Source organism: Montipora capricornis, chromosome 14, assembly GCF_036669925.1.
Source record: "Montipora capricornis isolate CH-2021 chromosome 14, ASM3666992v2, whole genome shotgun sequence".
NCBI lineage: Eukaryota > Metazoa > Cnidaria > Anthozoa > Scleractinia > Acroporidae > Montipora > Montipora capricornis.
This window is the reverse complement of record NC_090896.1, coordinates 7209161-7226207: the sequence shown is the minus strand read 5'-3', so window position 1 is coordinate 7226207 and position 17047 is coordinate 7209161. Positions and strand designations below refer to the sequence as shown.

General features: G+C 39.7%; 1 protein-coding gene across 1 annotated transcript in view; it reads right to left on the bottom strand.

Annotated features, from left to right (window-relative positions):
* Nucleotides 1-1469: 1469 nt before the first annotated feature.
* Nucleotides 1470-17047, bottom strand: part of LOC138032481 (uncharacterized) — a 30790-nt gene continuing 15212 nt past the window's right edge. The window contains exons 3-9 of the mRNA XM_068880184.1: nt 14256-14463; nt 13831-14141; nt 13516-13656; nt 10964-11286; nt 9476-10609; nt 5118-5385; nt 1470-4064 (exon numbers count right to left, since the gene is read on the bottom strand). Coding sequence (XP_068736285.1) covers nt 3645-4064; nt 5118-5385; nt 9476-10609; nt 10964-11286; nt 13516-13656; nt 13831-14141; nt 14256-14463 — 2805 coding nt within the window. The 3' untranslated portion in view covers nt 1470-3644. The remainder of the gene's footprint in view (nt 4065-5117; nt 5386-9475; nt 10610-10963; nt 11287-13515; nt 13657-13830; nt 14142-14255; nt 14464-17047) is intronic.

Genomic DNA, 17047 nt, shown 5'->3' with positions numbered 1-17047 from the left:
CACGAGGAGTAAGCAGGCGCCGTAAGGTTCAAATAGCCAATTTTTGGCTCTAAGAACTTTACGGCGCATGTTCTCCTATATGGAGTTTCCCAGAGTCTCGGGTCACTCGTAGACATAAGATCCGAGGCTCTTGTGTCTCTTTCAACAGTGTTGGGTATAAGCGTGCGCGCTAATTAGTCTCTTCGTGACGTATGCATGTCCGTATCCATAGTAATAACCGCGGCTGCAGCCTAAGACTGAATACCAGGCCTCTTGTGAAGCTTGTTGAATTAAATGTTGATGACGATGTGTTGAAACTCTTTGCCCATCCCCAACAGTCAACATCGTTCAACATCGTTCAACAAAATCGAACGGATGTTGAAGCAAATGTTGACGCCGTTTGCCCTCTTTAAGGATTTGACGACAACGTCATCATACAATAGTGAGCTTTCAAGGAAACTTTTCCCTTATTGTAAAAGGTGAACAAGATGGAGCAACCGCAAAATCGAGTTATCGCAGTTATCTTTTGAAGTCTCGTTTAGAGTGCCTTAGAAGTCATCGTTCCTTTAACTCCCTACTGACCAGAGAGCGAGGATTGGGCTGAGGAGGAGAGAGGAGGAATTGGCTTTCTGTAATACTCATTTCCTTCAATTATTTAGGATTTAAGGCGGTGTTTACTACTCTTGGTGCAAGTGGGAGACTGGGTCTAACTTCAATTGGCAGTTATTACAGACGCAAAGACCACGTCGGTCAAGTTACAGTGGTCAGCGGTATACAGCGCTGGACAGTTCCGTTCACTGGCGACTACCGAATTGAAGCAATTGGAGCCGCAGGGGGTAAGATACTTCCCCGAATAGTCAGCAATATCGGGGAAGAGGAGCCACGATGAAAGGGACTTTAAGCTTAATAAAAGGCGAAACCATTAAGAGACTTGTTGGTCAAGAAGGTGGTATAAACTGCAACATTTCGAGGGAGAGGATCTTACAATGCTGGGAAAAATCAAACGAATTTACCTAAAACAACGAGCTCAACCTTCGCCTACACTAATTCAATATCTTCGTGTTTCTGTTGTCGGTTTTCATTTGTTTCTTTGACCAAAAGGCAGTTAACTATTTTCAGGTTGCTGTTCAATGACGACGACGCATGCGTGAGCAACGTAGGCATGCGCATTAAATTGTCGTTGATCATTGCCCTTTATCAGATCGTTTGATTCCCAAGAGTGATTGATATAAATTTTCTCCTTACAAGCTAAATACATTGTTATGCAGACTGGTAGAGAGAATAAAGAAATTTTTTCGCCTGGGTTTTTTGCTTAGATCATTATATTCAAATTCTCATAACTGACATAAAAAGTAATGTATGGCAGTCAGTAAGGAGAATTAACATTCATATCTTACGTATGTCACTTTTCCTTATGCTTGCGTTGCTTGTGGAAATTCAGGAGTTTTAGATACGGTGTTGAAGGACGTTTCGGGGGAGAGAAGTGACTCTTTGGCAATGGGTTCTTTTATTCGTCTGACGAGCAACCGTAACAACAACTTGACTGCTCTGCTACTGCACAACTCAAGAACCGTACAAAAACTGAACTACAACTACTTTTTCTGTTACAATTACAGCATTCTTATACCAACTAGAGTCGACCTGTCAAGCCTACGTCAACAATGCGTCAAGTAACACCTGCCAAGCGAAATAAGCTTGCGCAGTACCTACATAAGTATACTTTTCTTCGAGGAAGCTGCTCGCTCAAAATTCTTTCACTTAGATTTTAACTTAGGTTTCGTTAACCACACAGAATCAAAAATATAAAAACTATAAAGAACATAATACCAGAGCCAAAAGCAAATTCTACATCAAGACTTTTCCAGAAAAAAATGTTTGAAGAATGTTACATAACAGAGTCAAAATAAAGCACTATACAAAAAGGGGGCGGGCTGAAGGCTCCGCCTGCTACATAAGCTGTCAAACGCACGTGGAAAAAGTATTGTACCAGGACAGCTGTACGATTCCCACTTGCACCTATTTACCATTCACTATAAAGAATAACGAGACTAAATTAAACCTGTGTAAAAGCCTTTGGAGAAGATACATTCTGATCGTCGCCTCGCCGTCATACTGATAGCTCTTACTAATTAAAAGAATGAGGTTTTCTGAGGGTAGATAAGGGCTCTACCAGACAAACTATTCGGTCCAGTTTTAACGCCTCATTGCTGAGTAATTTCAAGTAAAATTATGATAAATTTTACTCTGAATCGCTGAGACATAGCAAAGCGGAAATACCAATGCCCCAATCCAGATTCTCTTTATAGGAAATCCTCGATCAGCGTTTTCGTTACTAGCAACAATGTATGCAACCAATCTCTAAAGAAACAAAAAATTAATAAGGATAACGACTATAATAAACCGTAGGCCCGTGTCAAAACCCTCAGCGTTTTCGTTACTAGCAACAATGTATGCAACCAATCTCTAAAGAAACAAAAAATTAATAAGGATAATGACTATAATAAACCGTAGGCCCGTGTCAAAACCCTTTAATGTTCTTCAATGTTTACAACCCAGTGGGATATAAAAGACCCTTATATCTCAAAAACGAACTCGGTGAGCCCCATTTTTTATTTCTGAAATGATAACATGTCAGAATGAAACTATCTTCAAAGTTTAAAAAAATGTGTGGCGGATTCAGAGCCACCTTAAATACTTGAAAATTTAAGGTAGCTCTAAATCCGCTCCACAGATTTTTTTTAAAACTTTGCAGAGACTTTCATCTTGGCTTACTATTCGCTTTTGTGCAATCAAAAAAAGGGGTCAGCGAGTTCGAGAGAGAGGTCCTGGAAAAGAGGTTGGTTTGGATCGCAATTCTTTTGAGTTGCACTATGAGGCGTTTTTGAAGGATTCGATACAAACATGGCGTCCCTTCAAGGTATCCAAATTTACCCCAACCAAGAATTTAAATGTGAGTAATGAAATTAGGAGCCATTTATATGGAAGAAAACTGCCTCAACCAGTAGATCTAGAACAGTGTGTAGTTGCAATAACACTTCAATAGATAGTGAAAAGTTTCTCCGAAATCCCAGTGAAAGCCATCACGGCTATTGCCTTTTGGTGTAGAGTTTCTTGTCAACCATTCAGGACGTCAGAAAAACCGAGAAAACCGAGAACAGATAGCAAGGCGAAAAATCAATCAATCACAATCTTTATCTATGTGTCTAGGTGTTCTTGCGCCTTATGGCGCTGATTAGGAACACATTCAGGCCAGAATACAACACCTTGCTCTGTTGTTATCAAGTAGTGTGTGGGATCTTTAACGTAAGTTCTCACTGACAGAGTTTATGAACAAGGATCGTGAGACAGAGCCTTCGGTTTATTGTCCTTATCCGAGAAGACTTGAAAGTCTAACAAATTTGCGGCAGTAACTTACAAAGGGAAGCACTTTCTCATCCGTTAATTAAACCGTGATTTGCTTAAAATTCCGATCGCATTGAAAACGATTATGTAAGCTTTTGCGGTTATCTTTGCTCTCGGCTTCCCCTTTTCTGTCACTTCCTGTTTTCACTACTTATTTTTATGCATAAGTTGTCGAGTACTGAGTACGATTTTCGCTATCGCATGGAAAAGACACACATTTAAGACAATTCTTAACCAGCTAGTGTCCTTTCTATAATTATTCGTTAAAAATGATAAGGCAATGGCATCACAATGGTTTCCTTGCACAAGTCAGTTATAACCTGTCTGCATTTCCCCGCGGAGGGTCGTTTTGCTGGATCTGTCGCCCAGCATTCTTTCATGAGCTTCTCCCAGGTATTAGGTGGGTTGATGCAGGTCTCGTTATGCGCTGGACGAAGGTCGTTGTCCACGTGATTAAAGAAATCTTTCAAAGTGAACCTGACATCACCAAAAGCTTGTTGTCCATACCACATCTCCCACAGCATAATGCCCAAGCTGTAGATGTCTGCGCTGACTTCGTAGATCTCTGAATTAAACACCTCGGGTGCCATGTAAACAGGCGTTCCCGCATAAGTGCCGGTGATGTCAATGGCGGGTTTGGATGCACCAACGTCAGTGACCCTTACTGTATTATCTTGCGATAGCTTGATTAAAAATGAAAGGTAGAGATAAACCGATGTAGAGAATTTACCATGTTCAACACTTTACAAGAACTTTATCGGCTCGCGTTTTACTTTGACCTTTCCTATGATTTTTTTTGACTAGTCAGTACAATCGCGATATTTCTTGAGGTCACATTCTTTTGACATTCAAATTTGTCAACCACGGAACAAAAGAAGTCATTGTTTCCACAGCCTATTAGGTTCTGGTTGGCATATTAATAACAATGGGTGACGTCACGAGAAAACCGCTATAGGCCACTTTCAAAAATGCCATAATACTCCAAAAGTTTGCATAAGCATTGTTTTTGTTTTCTCTTGGGACCATTGTAAGTCCCATGAGAAACTGGAAACAATGCTTATGCAAACTTTTGGAGGGCAAACAAACAATAATATTATGGTATTTTTGAAAGTGGCCTATTGGTGCTGATTGACAGAGAATCTATTGTCTCAAGGGTTTTCGTTACATTCTTAATGTAACCGATATTATTCAATGCGAGAAAGTAGCCCTTTTTTGCGGATTCGTCAGTTTGGTCACAAGCTTCCCTTTTTTTTCCAACATCTGTTCACACCTTACCTCGCTCAACTAAAATTAGAGGCTTTTCTGGCAACAATTTTCTAGAAGGAATTAAATAACAGTAATTTTATTCCTTTTTTCAGTACTGATGGAAGAGGATTGTGCGTTTTGTATAGAGTGTTTCCACTCACGAGATCAGTAACTTTGTTTTTCCACCGAAACAAAAGAAAACGTTTGCATGATAATAGAGCTCAATTCCCAGAGGATTATTAGTTGGTTACACCGACATGGCCGGCGTTCCTTTGTTTAGGGAGACCAATATGGACGCCGTGACGTCACGTGAAAATACTCTATAATGTCACCCGTATTTTGTCTTTGATCACTGTCTCTGTCTCCCCGTCCCTGAACTGTGGTCCAGCATTCAGTTTAATATTTCTCTAAGGTTATACTCTTTGTTATTGATATTCCGCAAAAACGATGTACTGACTCTTTGCAATTTTAAAGAACGCAATTTTGCATACCAAGATGTTTCCCAGCTTGAGATCTCTGTGGATAATTCCTTGTTTGTGTATGTAATCCAGTGCATCGGTAATCTGTATCACCCATTGACAAACTTCTCTAAAGACACCAGGATTTCTAGCTTTCCCTGGACAACTTTGTGGTTTCTCATGAAGTCGACTCCTCAAGTTCTGCTCGCACTTTTCCATGACTAAAATCACCCTCGTTTTGCCGTCGTCATTCAGTAGCGAGGTTCCATAAAACTTTACAATGTAGGGGTGTCTCAATTTTCTGATGCAAAGAAAAAAATTAATCCGAAGGCTTATCAAGGTATATCAGGCGTTAAAAATACCTTTAGCTGTGAATGACTATGTCGTAGATTAATTGACGCTGTTACGAAAAATAGTGTTGCGTGACAAGCGTTACTTTCTAGAGGCTTCGCGATAGTTACGAGTTTGTTTATTTCTAGATTCATGCGTAAGCGTTTCTAAATTGGTGTGTTTTGTAATCTTTCTATAATTAGATTCATTACTATTTTAGAAAGTTCTAGAAATTTATTGTCAGAGTATATAAGTAGACGAGTCCAAGCGGAGTGTTTTTCTAACTAATGAATGAAGGGGTAGTTTCTAAAGAAACTGTGGTGCTGCGTCGGTGGGGAAGTAGTATACAAAAATTTGGTTTTATCAACGGAGTTGATAATGTAAATTGGCCACCGTACAGAGATTCTAAAGGCTGACGTTTCGAGCGTTAGCCCTTCGTCAGAGCGAATCGAGGGATTATGGGTTACGTGTAGTTTTTATAGTAGAGTAGGAGCTACGCTATTGGTGGTAACATGGCAACGTGAAAAATAGGAATATATTAGTTAAATGAAAAGCGTTCGTTAATACCGTGAGGATTAAGGGTGCCGATTTGAAAGATGAATTTTTGTTCCAGATTCTTGCGGCTTTCCGTCGTACCTAGATGTAGGGAAAGGCCGCAGATAGCCATGTGTTTTTTGGAGTGGTTAGGCAGATTAAAATGGCGAGCGACTGGCTTGGATGCATCCTTGTCATTCTTCTCAACATCGCGAAGGTGTTCGCGGAATCGGTCACCTAGTCGTCTACCTGTCTCACCAATGTATAATTTATTGCATAACGTGCAGGTTATGCAATAAATGACATTTGCGGAGGTACATGTGAAACGATCGGTGATCTTAACAGATCGCTTAGGTCCCGATATCTTGCTAGTGTTAACAATGAAAAGACAAGTTTTGCATCGTGAGCGAGCGCATTTGAAAGTGCCGGGTTGCTCGTTAGTTTTGAGCGCGCTTCTAACTAAAAAGTTGCCTACGTTTTTGTCGCGTTTGAATGAAATAAGTGGAGGTTGCGAAAAGATTCTACCAGTCTCGGGATCATTTTGGAGTAATTTAAAATTACTAAGAATGATGCTTTTGACTGCGTGATTATGAGGATGGAAAGTGAGGGTGAATGGAATTCTGTCATTCTTATCTTTTTGTGACGTTTGTAGTGATGACTGTCGATCAAATTGTTGGGCGCGATGATGGCCCGCTTTGACCACAGAGACAGGATAGCCACGTTTTTCGAAGAACTGGCACATCTCCTCTGATTTGCTGGAAAAATCGGAGTCATCACTACATAGACGTCGAAGTCTAAGAAATTGAGAATAAGGGATGGAGTTCTTGACATGTGATGGATGTGACGATGAATACAACAAATAACTGTGTGAATCAGTAGGTTTGTAGTGCACACTAGTACATAGCACGTTGCCTCTAATAGAAACTTTGATATCTAGAAAAGCCAATGAAGTTTCCGAAATTTCCAGTACAACGGCCCCAAACCTGAACTCTACGGCCGTTACATCGACGACTGCATCGGCGCTATTTCATCCAGCAGAGAAGAACTCGATCAATTTATAACCTCCGTCAACTCTTTTCATCCGGCTCTTAAATATACCTGGGAAATTTCGGAAACTTCATTGGCTTTTCTAGATATCAAAGTTTCTATTAGAGGCAACGTGCTATGTACTAGTGTGCACTACAAACCTACTGATTCACACAGTTATTTGTTGTATTCATCGTCACATCCATCACATGTCAAGAACTCCATCCCTTATTCTCAATTTCTTAGACTTCGACGTCTATGTAGTGATGACTCCGATTTTTCCAGCAAATCAGAGGAGATGTGCCAGTTCTTCGAAAAACGTGGCTATCCTGTCTCTGTGGTCAAAGCGGGCCATCATCGCGCCCAACAATTTGATCGACAGTCATCACTACAAACGTCACAAAAAGATAAGAATGACAGAATTCCATTAACCCTCACTTTCCATCCTCATAATCACGCAGTCAAAAGCATCATTCTTAGTAATTTTAAATTACTCCAAAATGATCCCGAGACTGGTAGAATCTTTTCGCAACCTCCACTTATTTCATTCAAACGCGACAAAAACGTAGGCAACTTTTTAGTTAGAAGCGCGCTCAAAACTAACGAGCAACCCGGCACTTTCAAATGCGCTCGCTCACGATGCAAAACTTGTCTTTTCATTGTTAACACTAGCAAGATATCGGGACCTAAGCGATCTGTTAAGATCACCGATCGTTTCACATGTACCTCCGCAAATGTCATTTATTGCATAACCTGCACGTTATGCAATAAATTATACATTGGTGAGACAGGTAGACGACTAGGTGACCGATTCCGCGAACACCTTCGCGATGTTGAGAAGAATGACAAGGATGCATCCAAGCCAGTCGCTCGCCATTTTAATCTGCCTAACCACTCCAAAAAACACATGGCTATCTGCGGCCTTTCCCTACATCTAGGTACGACGGAAAGCCGCAAGAATCTGGAACAAAAATTCATCTTTCAAATCGGCACCCTTAATCCTCACGGTATTAACGAACGCTTTTCATTTAACTAATATATTCCTATTTTTCACGTTGCCATGTTACCACCAATAGCGTAGCTCCTACTCTACTATAAAAACTACACGTAACCCATAATCCCTCGATTCGCTCTGACGAAGGGCTAACGCTCGAAACGTCAGCCTTTAGAATCTCTGTACGGTGGCCAATTTACATTATCAACTCCGTTGATAAAACCAAATTTTTGTATGTTTTTCTAACTAGTTTTTCACAAGCGAAGAGATTTGGCGTTGGCCGTGTTTAATCAAGTGTGACATAAGCAGTGCTTATTCAAGTTGGCGGAGGCCGTGTAAGTTTGTCGAGTACGTGTTATTTAGAGTTTACTTCGTGGAAACTACGTTCATTTTTGGAATAAATCTTCTTGTTGTTGTTCCGACAACCCTGCGTTTAGTTTAGTTTGCAAGCTACCTTTCCTCAAAACATTCGAACTCGTAACAGACGCACAGTAGGTCAGTGCGCGGCCTTGGTGCAAGAGGTCCTGAGTACGATTCCTGGATGTCACATTCTTGTTTCCACTTCTTTCCTTTCAGTGTAGCTTAAGTAGCGTTAAATACCCGTAAAACGGAGCACTGATGGAGAGGGGGGAGTAAAATGAGCGCACCGTCGACCTCAGGTTTGTCAGTTGAATTCAGTACTGTACGAGTTATTGACCTTACGTAAAAAAAAAAAAAAAAAAAAAAACGCGTCACAAGAATGCAACGTTTCAAGCTGTTGTTCAAATTTTCCGCTTTGCTTCATAAATTTCACTACTCAACCTTTCATGAAGAATAATTTTAAGAAAGGGAAAAAAGTATGCCTTGAGATAGATGTCGCAGGTAAAATCCGTTCTCAGGTTGAATCCGTTTTCACCTACAATTAGGTAAAATTGGTGATCTTTAATTTTGCCTTGATTGAATACACACTAGGATGCATTGAAGAAACTTTTTTGGAGCCTAAATTAATCATAGAGAAAACTAGGGTCATGTTAGGATTAGCTTTCGTTATCATTCATGGATATCAATTGACTTACTATTTTAAAGTAAATAACGAAAAGAACTGTGTTGGATTGAGCATGTTCGTCGTTGTAGCGTATGTAGTGCTGAAGACACAAGACTATAGATCTGGAGTGTCCGAGTTCCAGTACCAGTAAGTGCATATGACATTTCTTTGTTCCCTTACTTTATTGTAATGTTGAGATTGAATAAATAAGTGTATGAATACAGAAATCGATAAGATGATACGAAACATTAAGAAGATGTGTTGAGATGCGTAAGACAGACCTTGACGGAAGGTATAGGTGTTTTCCGGTTTTTTTATTTTTTATTTTTTTTTTTTGGGGGGGGGGGGGGGTAGATAGCTGTTTTAAACTATCTAGGGTGCGTATGCGACCTAGGTAAAATAAGAATCACCAATTTAACCTAGGTAAAAACGCATTCAATATGAGACCGGATTTGAACGACAACATATATTTCTATCGCTCACCTCAAAAGTTCAACCTCTTCCATGATTTCACAGGCATTCGTGGGCTTAAGTGCCTCTCTGTACACCTTCAGCGCAACGGGACGGGCGTGTTGATCTTTGGTCATAGTTCCTTTGTACACGAGTCCAAATGCACCACTGCCAAGGAGATGGGATGCGTCCTCTTTCCAATCCAACGTTTTCTCATTGACATCTTCGCCAAAGACGTCCTTGAATCCGAATACTGCAAGCTTACCTCGAAACTCAGTAGCGTCGTCCAGTATTGGCCTGTAGAGTTTAATTATCTCCTTTTTCCCTCGGGTTTCAAGGTAGAGTTGTTCATATAACATTTTGTCAACTCGGATCAGCTCTGAAATGCGGACTTTGGTATTCTGAAGAGAGAGTTCGGCTTCTTGCAGTTGTTCTTTGACGAATGGCCGAAGAGTACAGTCATTATTGATGTCATCGAGATATTCTGCCGATACTTCCGCCATGCAAGCGCACTTGAATTTTTCGTAGGTCTTCATTGTTCTTCTATCTTCCAACTTTTCTTTGGTAGCTATAATACCCAAAACAGGAGCACCAATTATCAGGGCAACCAGACCAAGGGGAACCCAGATTGGACTTGTAACTCCAATCGCGAACTTCGCGCCGACTGTAAGGCCACTTTTTTTGGAACTTTTTTGAGTGCCACCTACGTTGTCAACAACATCATTGTGAAGATTCCGCAACTGCTCCTCAACAAAATTGTAGTGCTCCTGAGATTGTTTTAAAAGGAAGTTTCTAGCATTTGAGAAAACCTGTTTATTCTCTTCCCATTGCTCAATGATGTCTCGAATCCGTGCTTCAAGCACTTTCCTGATTTGGGTTTGGGTCGCTTCCAAGGTACTTTCTGCTTTCGGGGCGTCGTCCGGGGTCCACGAGGTAAAGCGCTTCTTCACTTCTTCCGTAGACAGATATTTGGAGAGCTCCGTTATTGCACCATCAACGCGAGTATTGAAGTCTCGTTCAAGTTCTTTCATTACTTGAGACTGCAATTGATCAATATCCACCAAGCGTTTGAAAATCTTTCCCGTAATGTTAAAGAAGACCTCTCGTTTGTTTGATAGAAATGCTTTGGCTTGCAAAATTATTCGAGAAAGAAGAACGTCTAACCACCTGCAACAAAATTTCGAGAGCGGCACCTAATTTGTCAATGAAAAGAGGGTAGTTCGACTGTTAATCAGAAAAGGTCTATGCTGAAAGGCTCAAAGGCTTTCAGCAGGTTCTTTACTTTTCTTGTTATACATTATAGGCTGAATAAGTTCCGAGTGAGTGGCAGCCGGGTTTAGAACAGCAAAAGAGGAATTTCATCGAAATGTTTTTTTTTTTTTTTAAATTGAGAAACAACTGGTAGACGGTTTCTCGGGGAGCAACCTCTAGATCTACGGAACCCTATGAGTGCATGATTGAATCTCAACTTTACAATGCAAGATTTGACTTAGAGACATGTAGGTTACGTACGTTACCTACCTCCAGTGGATTTCCAGCCGACATTGAGTGCCTTTTAGTACCATAGATTTAATTCCTTCCATCAAGGAAGAAAAATCATTTGTAACGATCCCCACGTTTTGTCCTTTGGTAGCATTTAATGTTGACATGCAGATGATCTGTGATGCAGGATCAAGGCCGGGCCAGCATCTTTTCAGATTCTTGACTATGTGGGTCTTGGTCTTTTCTGCCTCTTTGACAGTTACCTGGTCCCATTTGTTGCAAACGAAAAGAGCACACTTTGACGGCAATTGGCCCTTTCCCTCAAGATATACATTCCTAACATTTTCCAGCAATTTTTGAAACTGCAATTAAATATATTGTCACGTTAACAGGTTCCCTAGTCAAACTTTTGTCTTTCCACAGCCCGTCAGTGGTAACACAAATAATTCCAACTTCCTTGAGGAACCCCAAGAAATTTTTGCCAGCTAAAAAATGGCATTCTACAGAATCCTTGTCGAAGAAGTTCGCGAGGATCCACAACATTGTCTTCGTTCAAGATCAGATGTTTAGGAATTTTTTGCGTAATGTTTAAAAAACGAACAGCAGTGTATTATCGGGTTTAAAAACACAAAGCGTAGTCGAGTGTTTTTAGGCCCGATAAAACACGTGCTGCGAGTTTTTTGAACGGCTTCAAAACATTCCAGGGAGTCTGAACAATATTAGCATACAAGAAAAGCAAGTGGACCTTATAAGCAATATGGTAATTTTAAAAGCATTTTCTTCCTTCAGTCACTTTGTTTGTTGCAGTCAATGGTTGAAGAAGGGGAGAGCGTTACGTAACATCCCGAAGGGCGGCTGCAAAGGAGACTATAGAGACCTTTTTAAAGATCGTTTCATTTGAGAATAAGCGATAATAGACCATTTTGCAGTTGTAGCTAAGTTACCAGGCCTAAAGAATGGAAGCGAGGCTGTCGGTGACTCTAATTTGATACAAGCCTTCGTGCTTTTGTAATGTTAATATGGACTAATTAGAATTACAACAACACAATTCACACGATAAAAGCAGTGGGCGCTGTATCAATACAAGGTCACCGGCAGCCTCGCAGCCATTTATAGGCTAGGTCGCTGATCAAACAACTGTAAAATTGCCTATTGCATTGTTTGCATATTCAGCCCCGCACTTCCCTGGCACTGAATCAAAACCGCCACCGGGCTTTTCAGAATGATCATAGATTACCAGGCATAAAGGTTCATACACGTGACGTTTTATCGATGTTTTGATAGGCTGTTAGACTCGTGAATTTTTAATGAGTTTTTGAAGTAATATATCAACAACGAGTGCGAGGGTTTTATCAGGGGTTCCAAACACCGAGAAGCAGATGAAAGCACTAGGCCGCTTCGGCCGAGTGCTTTTATTGTTTCGAGGTGTTTGGAACCCCTGATGAAACTCGAAGCACGATTTTTTGATATGGCTTCTCAAAGCAACTATTGTTGTATTTTTTTTATTCATGATTGTATTGTATTGTTTTCAAAATTAGTATGTAAATTATGCAAAGTTGGCCTAATGCTGACTTTTTTTTGGAATTCATTTTCGCATGTGCTTTTGAGGGATGGATGCAAGTACAGTCCCGTTTTAGATTTCCAAGATGAGTCGAAGAAGAGAATGCTTTAGTCAGTGAAGCTAGACCAAAGAGCACGAAGTACAAAGATAAGTGGGCAGTGGAAATTTTTCGAGAATGGCAAAGGACGAGAACATTTAAATTTCCGGATTTGAAAGTTGGAAGCGACTTCATCTCGTGTGATATGTCGAGGATAATGTTGAGAACATTGATGTTCTATTATTGAACTTCTGGCTCGCTAAATTTATCCAAGAAGTGGCAAATAAGAAGGGCGGCCGGTATCCTCCACGAAAGTTGTATGGTATCGTATGCGGTCGAAAGAGGCATTATAAGAAAGAGTAATGAAAAAGCGATCAGTACAGTAGTAAGGCAATGACAATAAACAGCAGTATACAATTATTTTAGGATTTGGTATTGTAATTTTGATATCAAAACACGGCGTGTTTTCATCTGGTGTTTCATTGTGTATCAAGACTCATCCACCTGACCAAAATAGGCATTATTTATTGTCTGTTTATGTCATGAATTATTATGGAGTTTATGAAGTATCTTTTTAATTTTCTTCTTATGGAATCTTCGGCGTGTGTGAACCTTCATGTTCTTCAGATAATGCAGAATGTTAATGTCTTGTGGTCTGTTAACATCCTAGGCGTATAATACCCATTTGCTTTTTTGCTTTTGTTTTTTAGAGGGGATGGAGGGGGAGGGGGTGAATATAGGCATGGCACATCGTGCCTGCTGTTGTGGACAACTGTGATTCGAACAGAAGATAGACGCCTTATGTATCTCTCAATGAACTTAAAGGATTTGTTCAGCGTTAAGCGATGGGCGTGAATGCTGATAGCGTTATAAAGTTCTGTCGTCGTGACCGCGAGTACTGAAACAGCAGTTACCTTATGAATGCACAGAGTACACGATAACTTTATGTGGTATATTTCTGAAATAGTTTCACAGCTTTATATAATTACTTACTATATCTTTCTGAACTCCTTCGGCATAGGGACTGTTAATAACATAAATGAAGGCAAAGGCTTGAGGCAAGTATTGAGTGACGATCTCGTCCATAAGTTCAGATTCTCCAACACCTGGACTGTCAATAATAACTATTCCTGTCTAAAATATAGAATATCAAAAAATTACAACACAAAAGTTCCAAGTTATTAATTCCGTGTAGAAAGTAATCACATTGAAGGTCGTGTTGGTTACATTTGTCATTACTTTCACTAATTCAGAGCAGTACAATAGAGGTTGTAAGCTTGTAAATTGAGTGCCTTTACCAAACATTACCTCTAATAGACTGTGAGGCCAAAATAATTCAATCTTCTTGTATATTGAGCCCTTCTCGCGTTCGCTCTTCATGTGAACATAAGGTGAAATTTGCTGAAGGTAGCTGTCCTTTTCTGGATTGTCTTTTAAGTGGATTTCTTTTGTTGGCAGACGCGTTTCTGGATCTTTGTCCATGAAGTGGGCCACAATTTTGCGTTGTTTTCCAAACTTAAGTTCACATATGGTAGAGGTTGTACTGAGGACAGAATAAGGAAAAATTTCCTCTCCCATAATAAGATTGATCAAACTGCTTTTTCCAGAACTTGTCTCACCTATGAGTGTAAACACAGAAGAAACATGATGCGTGACTGCATCTTGGTGACAGCAAAGTTACCTAAATTATGAACCTTTTTTGTTAGGTATTTTCTACAAATTAAAATAAATACCTGCCACAAGCACAAAGTATTCCTTTCGAGTCAGTCGTAATTTGTGATTTTCCATGTTTTCTTTAACGTTTGGAACTTCTATTTGCAGTAAATTAAGGAATTTCTTATCTATCTTCATCAAGCAGCCTTCTGTATCTTTGAAGAGATCCAGTAGAATGCGCCTTTTCCTTGTATCTTCGTCTATGGCCGCAGACAAAATGGAAAAGGCCTGAAAGAAGCAAAGAGTTTCTCCTTTATTCGCTTCCATGAAATTAACAAAAAAAAACATTAATCGGAGCTCACTATGGCAGCTGATAATGCAATACTTTTAATACTTATCCTCTATGCATCGAATTTAAGGCACAGCCTAACTACCTTACACGGCTGAATTGAAATCAAAGTGGCTATGAGCCATTGAACTCAGAAAATGAATTATGAAAGTTGAAAATGTTGAGCCTCGTGATCGTTCCCAGAGCTCTCTTCTTCCATTCCCCTGGAGCGGGAGTTTCAACAAAATGAGACCCCAAAATCAGCAAAAAAATTGTGACGCTGATGAAACAATGGTCAACCTCAAGAGTTGGGCGATTGTGATCTTTGTAAATTTTCTTGCTGATGGCAAAATATTTTATTCTCGAACGACCGTCCTGAAAACTTCCTTCTGCTCTTCCTAAAAACTGTGTACCAATATTTATTTACTTTTGCATCAATATTTGTTTTGCATAAAGCAAGCTAACAATTTGTACGTTGCTTGGTTCGCATTTTTGAGAGTTAAAATAGAATTTTCGGTCTTATGTCGCTGTTACAAAGTAGTATACTTTTTAGGTCACCCATCCAGATACTAACCCCTCCGGCCGGATAGGGCTTAAGTTTAGTGAACCTCTGTATTACAAACCTGTTAGACGCTCAGGGTGCACGCTTAAATTTGTGGTGAAAAGAAGTTTTGAGAGAACTTGAAAATGATCAGCATGTAAGCCTCGAAGCCAATGTTTCTCGATTCCCTTTTACTTTCTTCAATCTTTCTGGGTTTAGTATTTTGCTAGTAACCACATGTCTTCTCAGGGGGCTATTTACCAAGACATCTACCATGACACTACAATGATATACGATACCAAAACAACATCGTGTACTATTAGAGCTACATATTACGCAAAGACAACTTTGAATCTCTTGGAAGTCAAAACGCAGCTCAGTTGACAATATGCAATAAAGCTCTGTGTTACTGCACTACCACACGTACGCAATGCGTGCCTAATTTTTCTAAAGATGACAGGAATTTTTTCTTTCTGACAAATGATTAATAGGCCGGTAGACAGGTTTTTAACCTCAGAAAAACATCTGTTTCGTCACTATAGTGTTAAAATAAAGTTCATTTGAGTAGCCAACAATATTTCTTTAAGTTCCTGATTAATCCAATTTATTGCTAAGACTTACTAGTGCGAAGATTGTTTACATTACTCATGCTTTTTGGGAATTTTGAGTGCCATGAGATTACATCATTTTGCGTGATACAGCTCCTTTAACACGAAGATTTTTCAACAATATATCGCTTTAGTCTAACCCAAAAACGTTCAGATAGTAAAAAACTTGTTATTTATTAACCATTTCCCTTGCTTTTGCGATTGTCAGCTTTGTGATTTGCGATAATTCGCAAGTCTGTTTTTGTATCTCATAGGCCGTGTTTTCACGACAGCCGTTGTCTCGCTTAACATTCCTGAAAGTGGTTTGTTTGCAGACTTCGTTAAGTGACTTAAAAATGATACGCGTTTTCACGCGTAGGATTAAATGAGGAGAGAGCACGTGCCAATGCAACAATAAAAAACAACACGCCTGTTGTATTTCCGATTTGAATAACTGCAAGCGACTCTTCATCGTGATTGGCCGAAAGCAGTTGCCAACTCGCTTAAGCTACCTGGTTTGGTAGCTTAAATTTAATGATAATTCTATTGAAATCTGCCGAGTAGATTAACTTAAAGCGAGTTGGGAAAGGAACTGTTTTCACGGAAATTTCGGTTGTCACTTGCTAAGGGACCTGAAAAACAACTCGTGAAAGCACGGCCATAGATTTTCAATTACAAACTCTGATTTGATTGGCCGCTCAATCTCATGATTGCGTAAATAGTTCACCCTGAAGTCAAAATAGATTCGATTTTCAGGAACCCCGACAAAGAAGGCTTCCTGACCCAAGAGATGAAATGTAAATATTCAATTAAATATAACAAAAGTTAAAAACCAAAGACGAAAGTTTCTTGGCTAAAAAGTATGTTGTTTTACTCTGAAAACGACGAACGATTAACATTCTATTCCGTAGTTCATTCAGTTGACACAAGGTGATCACGTGCACCTTTATGGTTGCCTAGCACGTGATCAATTTCTTCCTTTTTACAGAACATCATGATCACAGAAGTCAGAGACTGCAGAAGTTTTAGTGTTTTGACGATTGATTTTCATTAATATTTCGATGAGAATTCGTTTCAGATTTACATTAAAAAACTGTTAACTTCCTGCTTTTACGGTACATTTTGGTGCAAACGTGAAGCCAAAAAAGATTTTGACCTCGCATCACATTAGACTGAAAAAAAGAGAAATTGTGAAAAGGAAATAACCTCTTCATTCCTTCCTTAGTGAGTGCAATAAACCTTTGTTTAGTGCAACTGCAAGACATGCAAGAAAACGTCCGTCAGAGGAACTTGCAGTTAGTTTTTTTGCAGACTATTTAAAGAAACGAGCGAGTTTTACTCAAGAGCTTGTTTTGTTATCTTTAAACTGAATTTATTACCAAAGCTTACAAAACTAAAAGACCTCAAAATGGGACA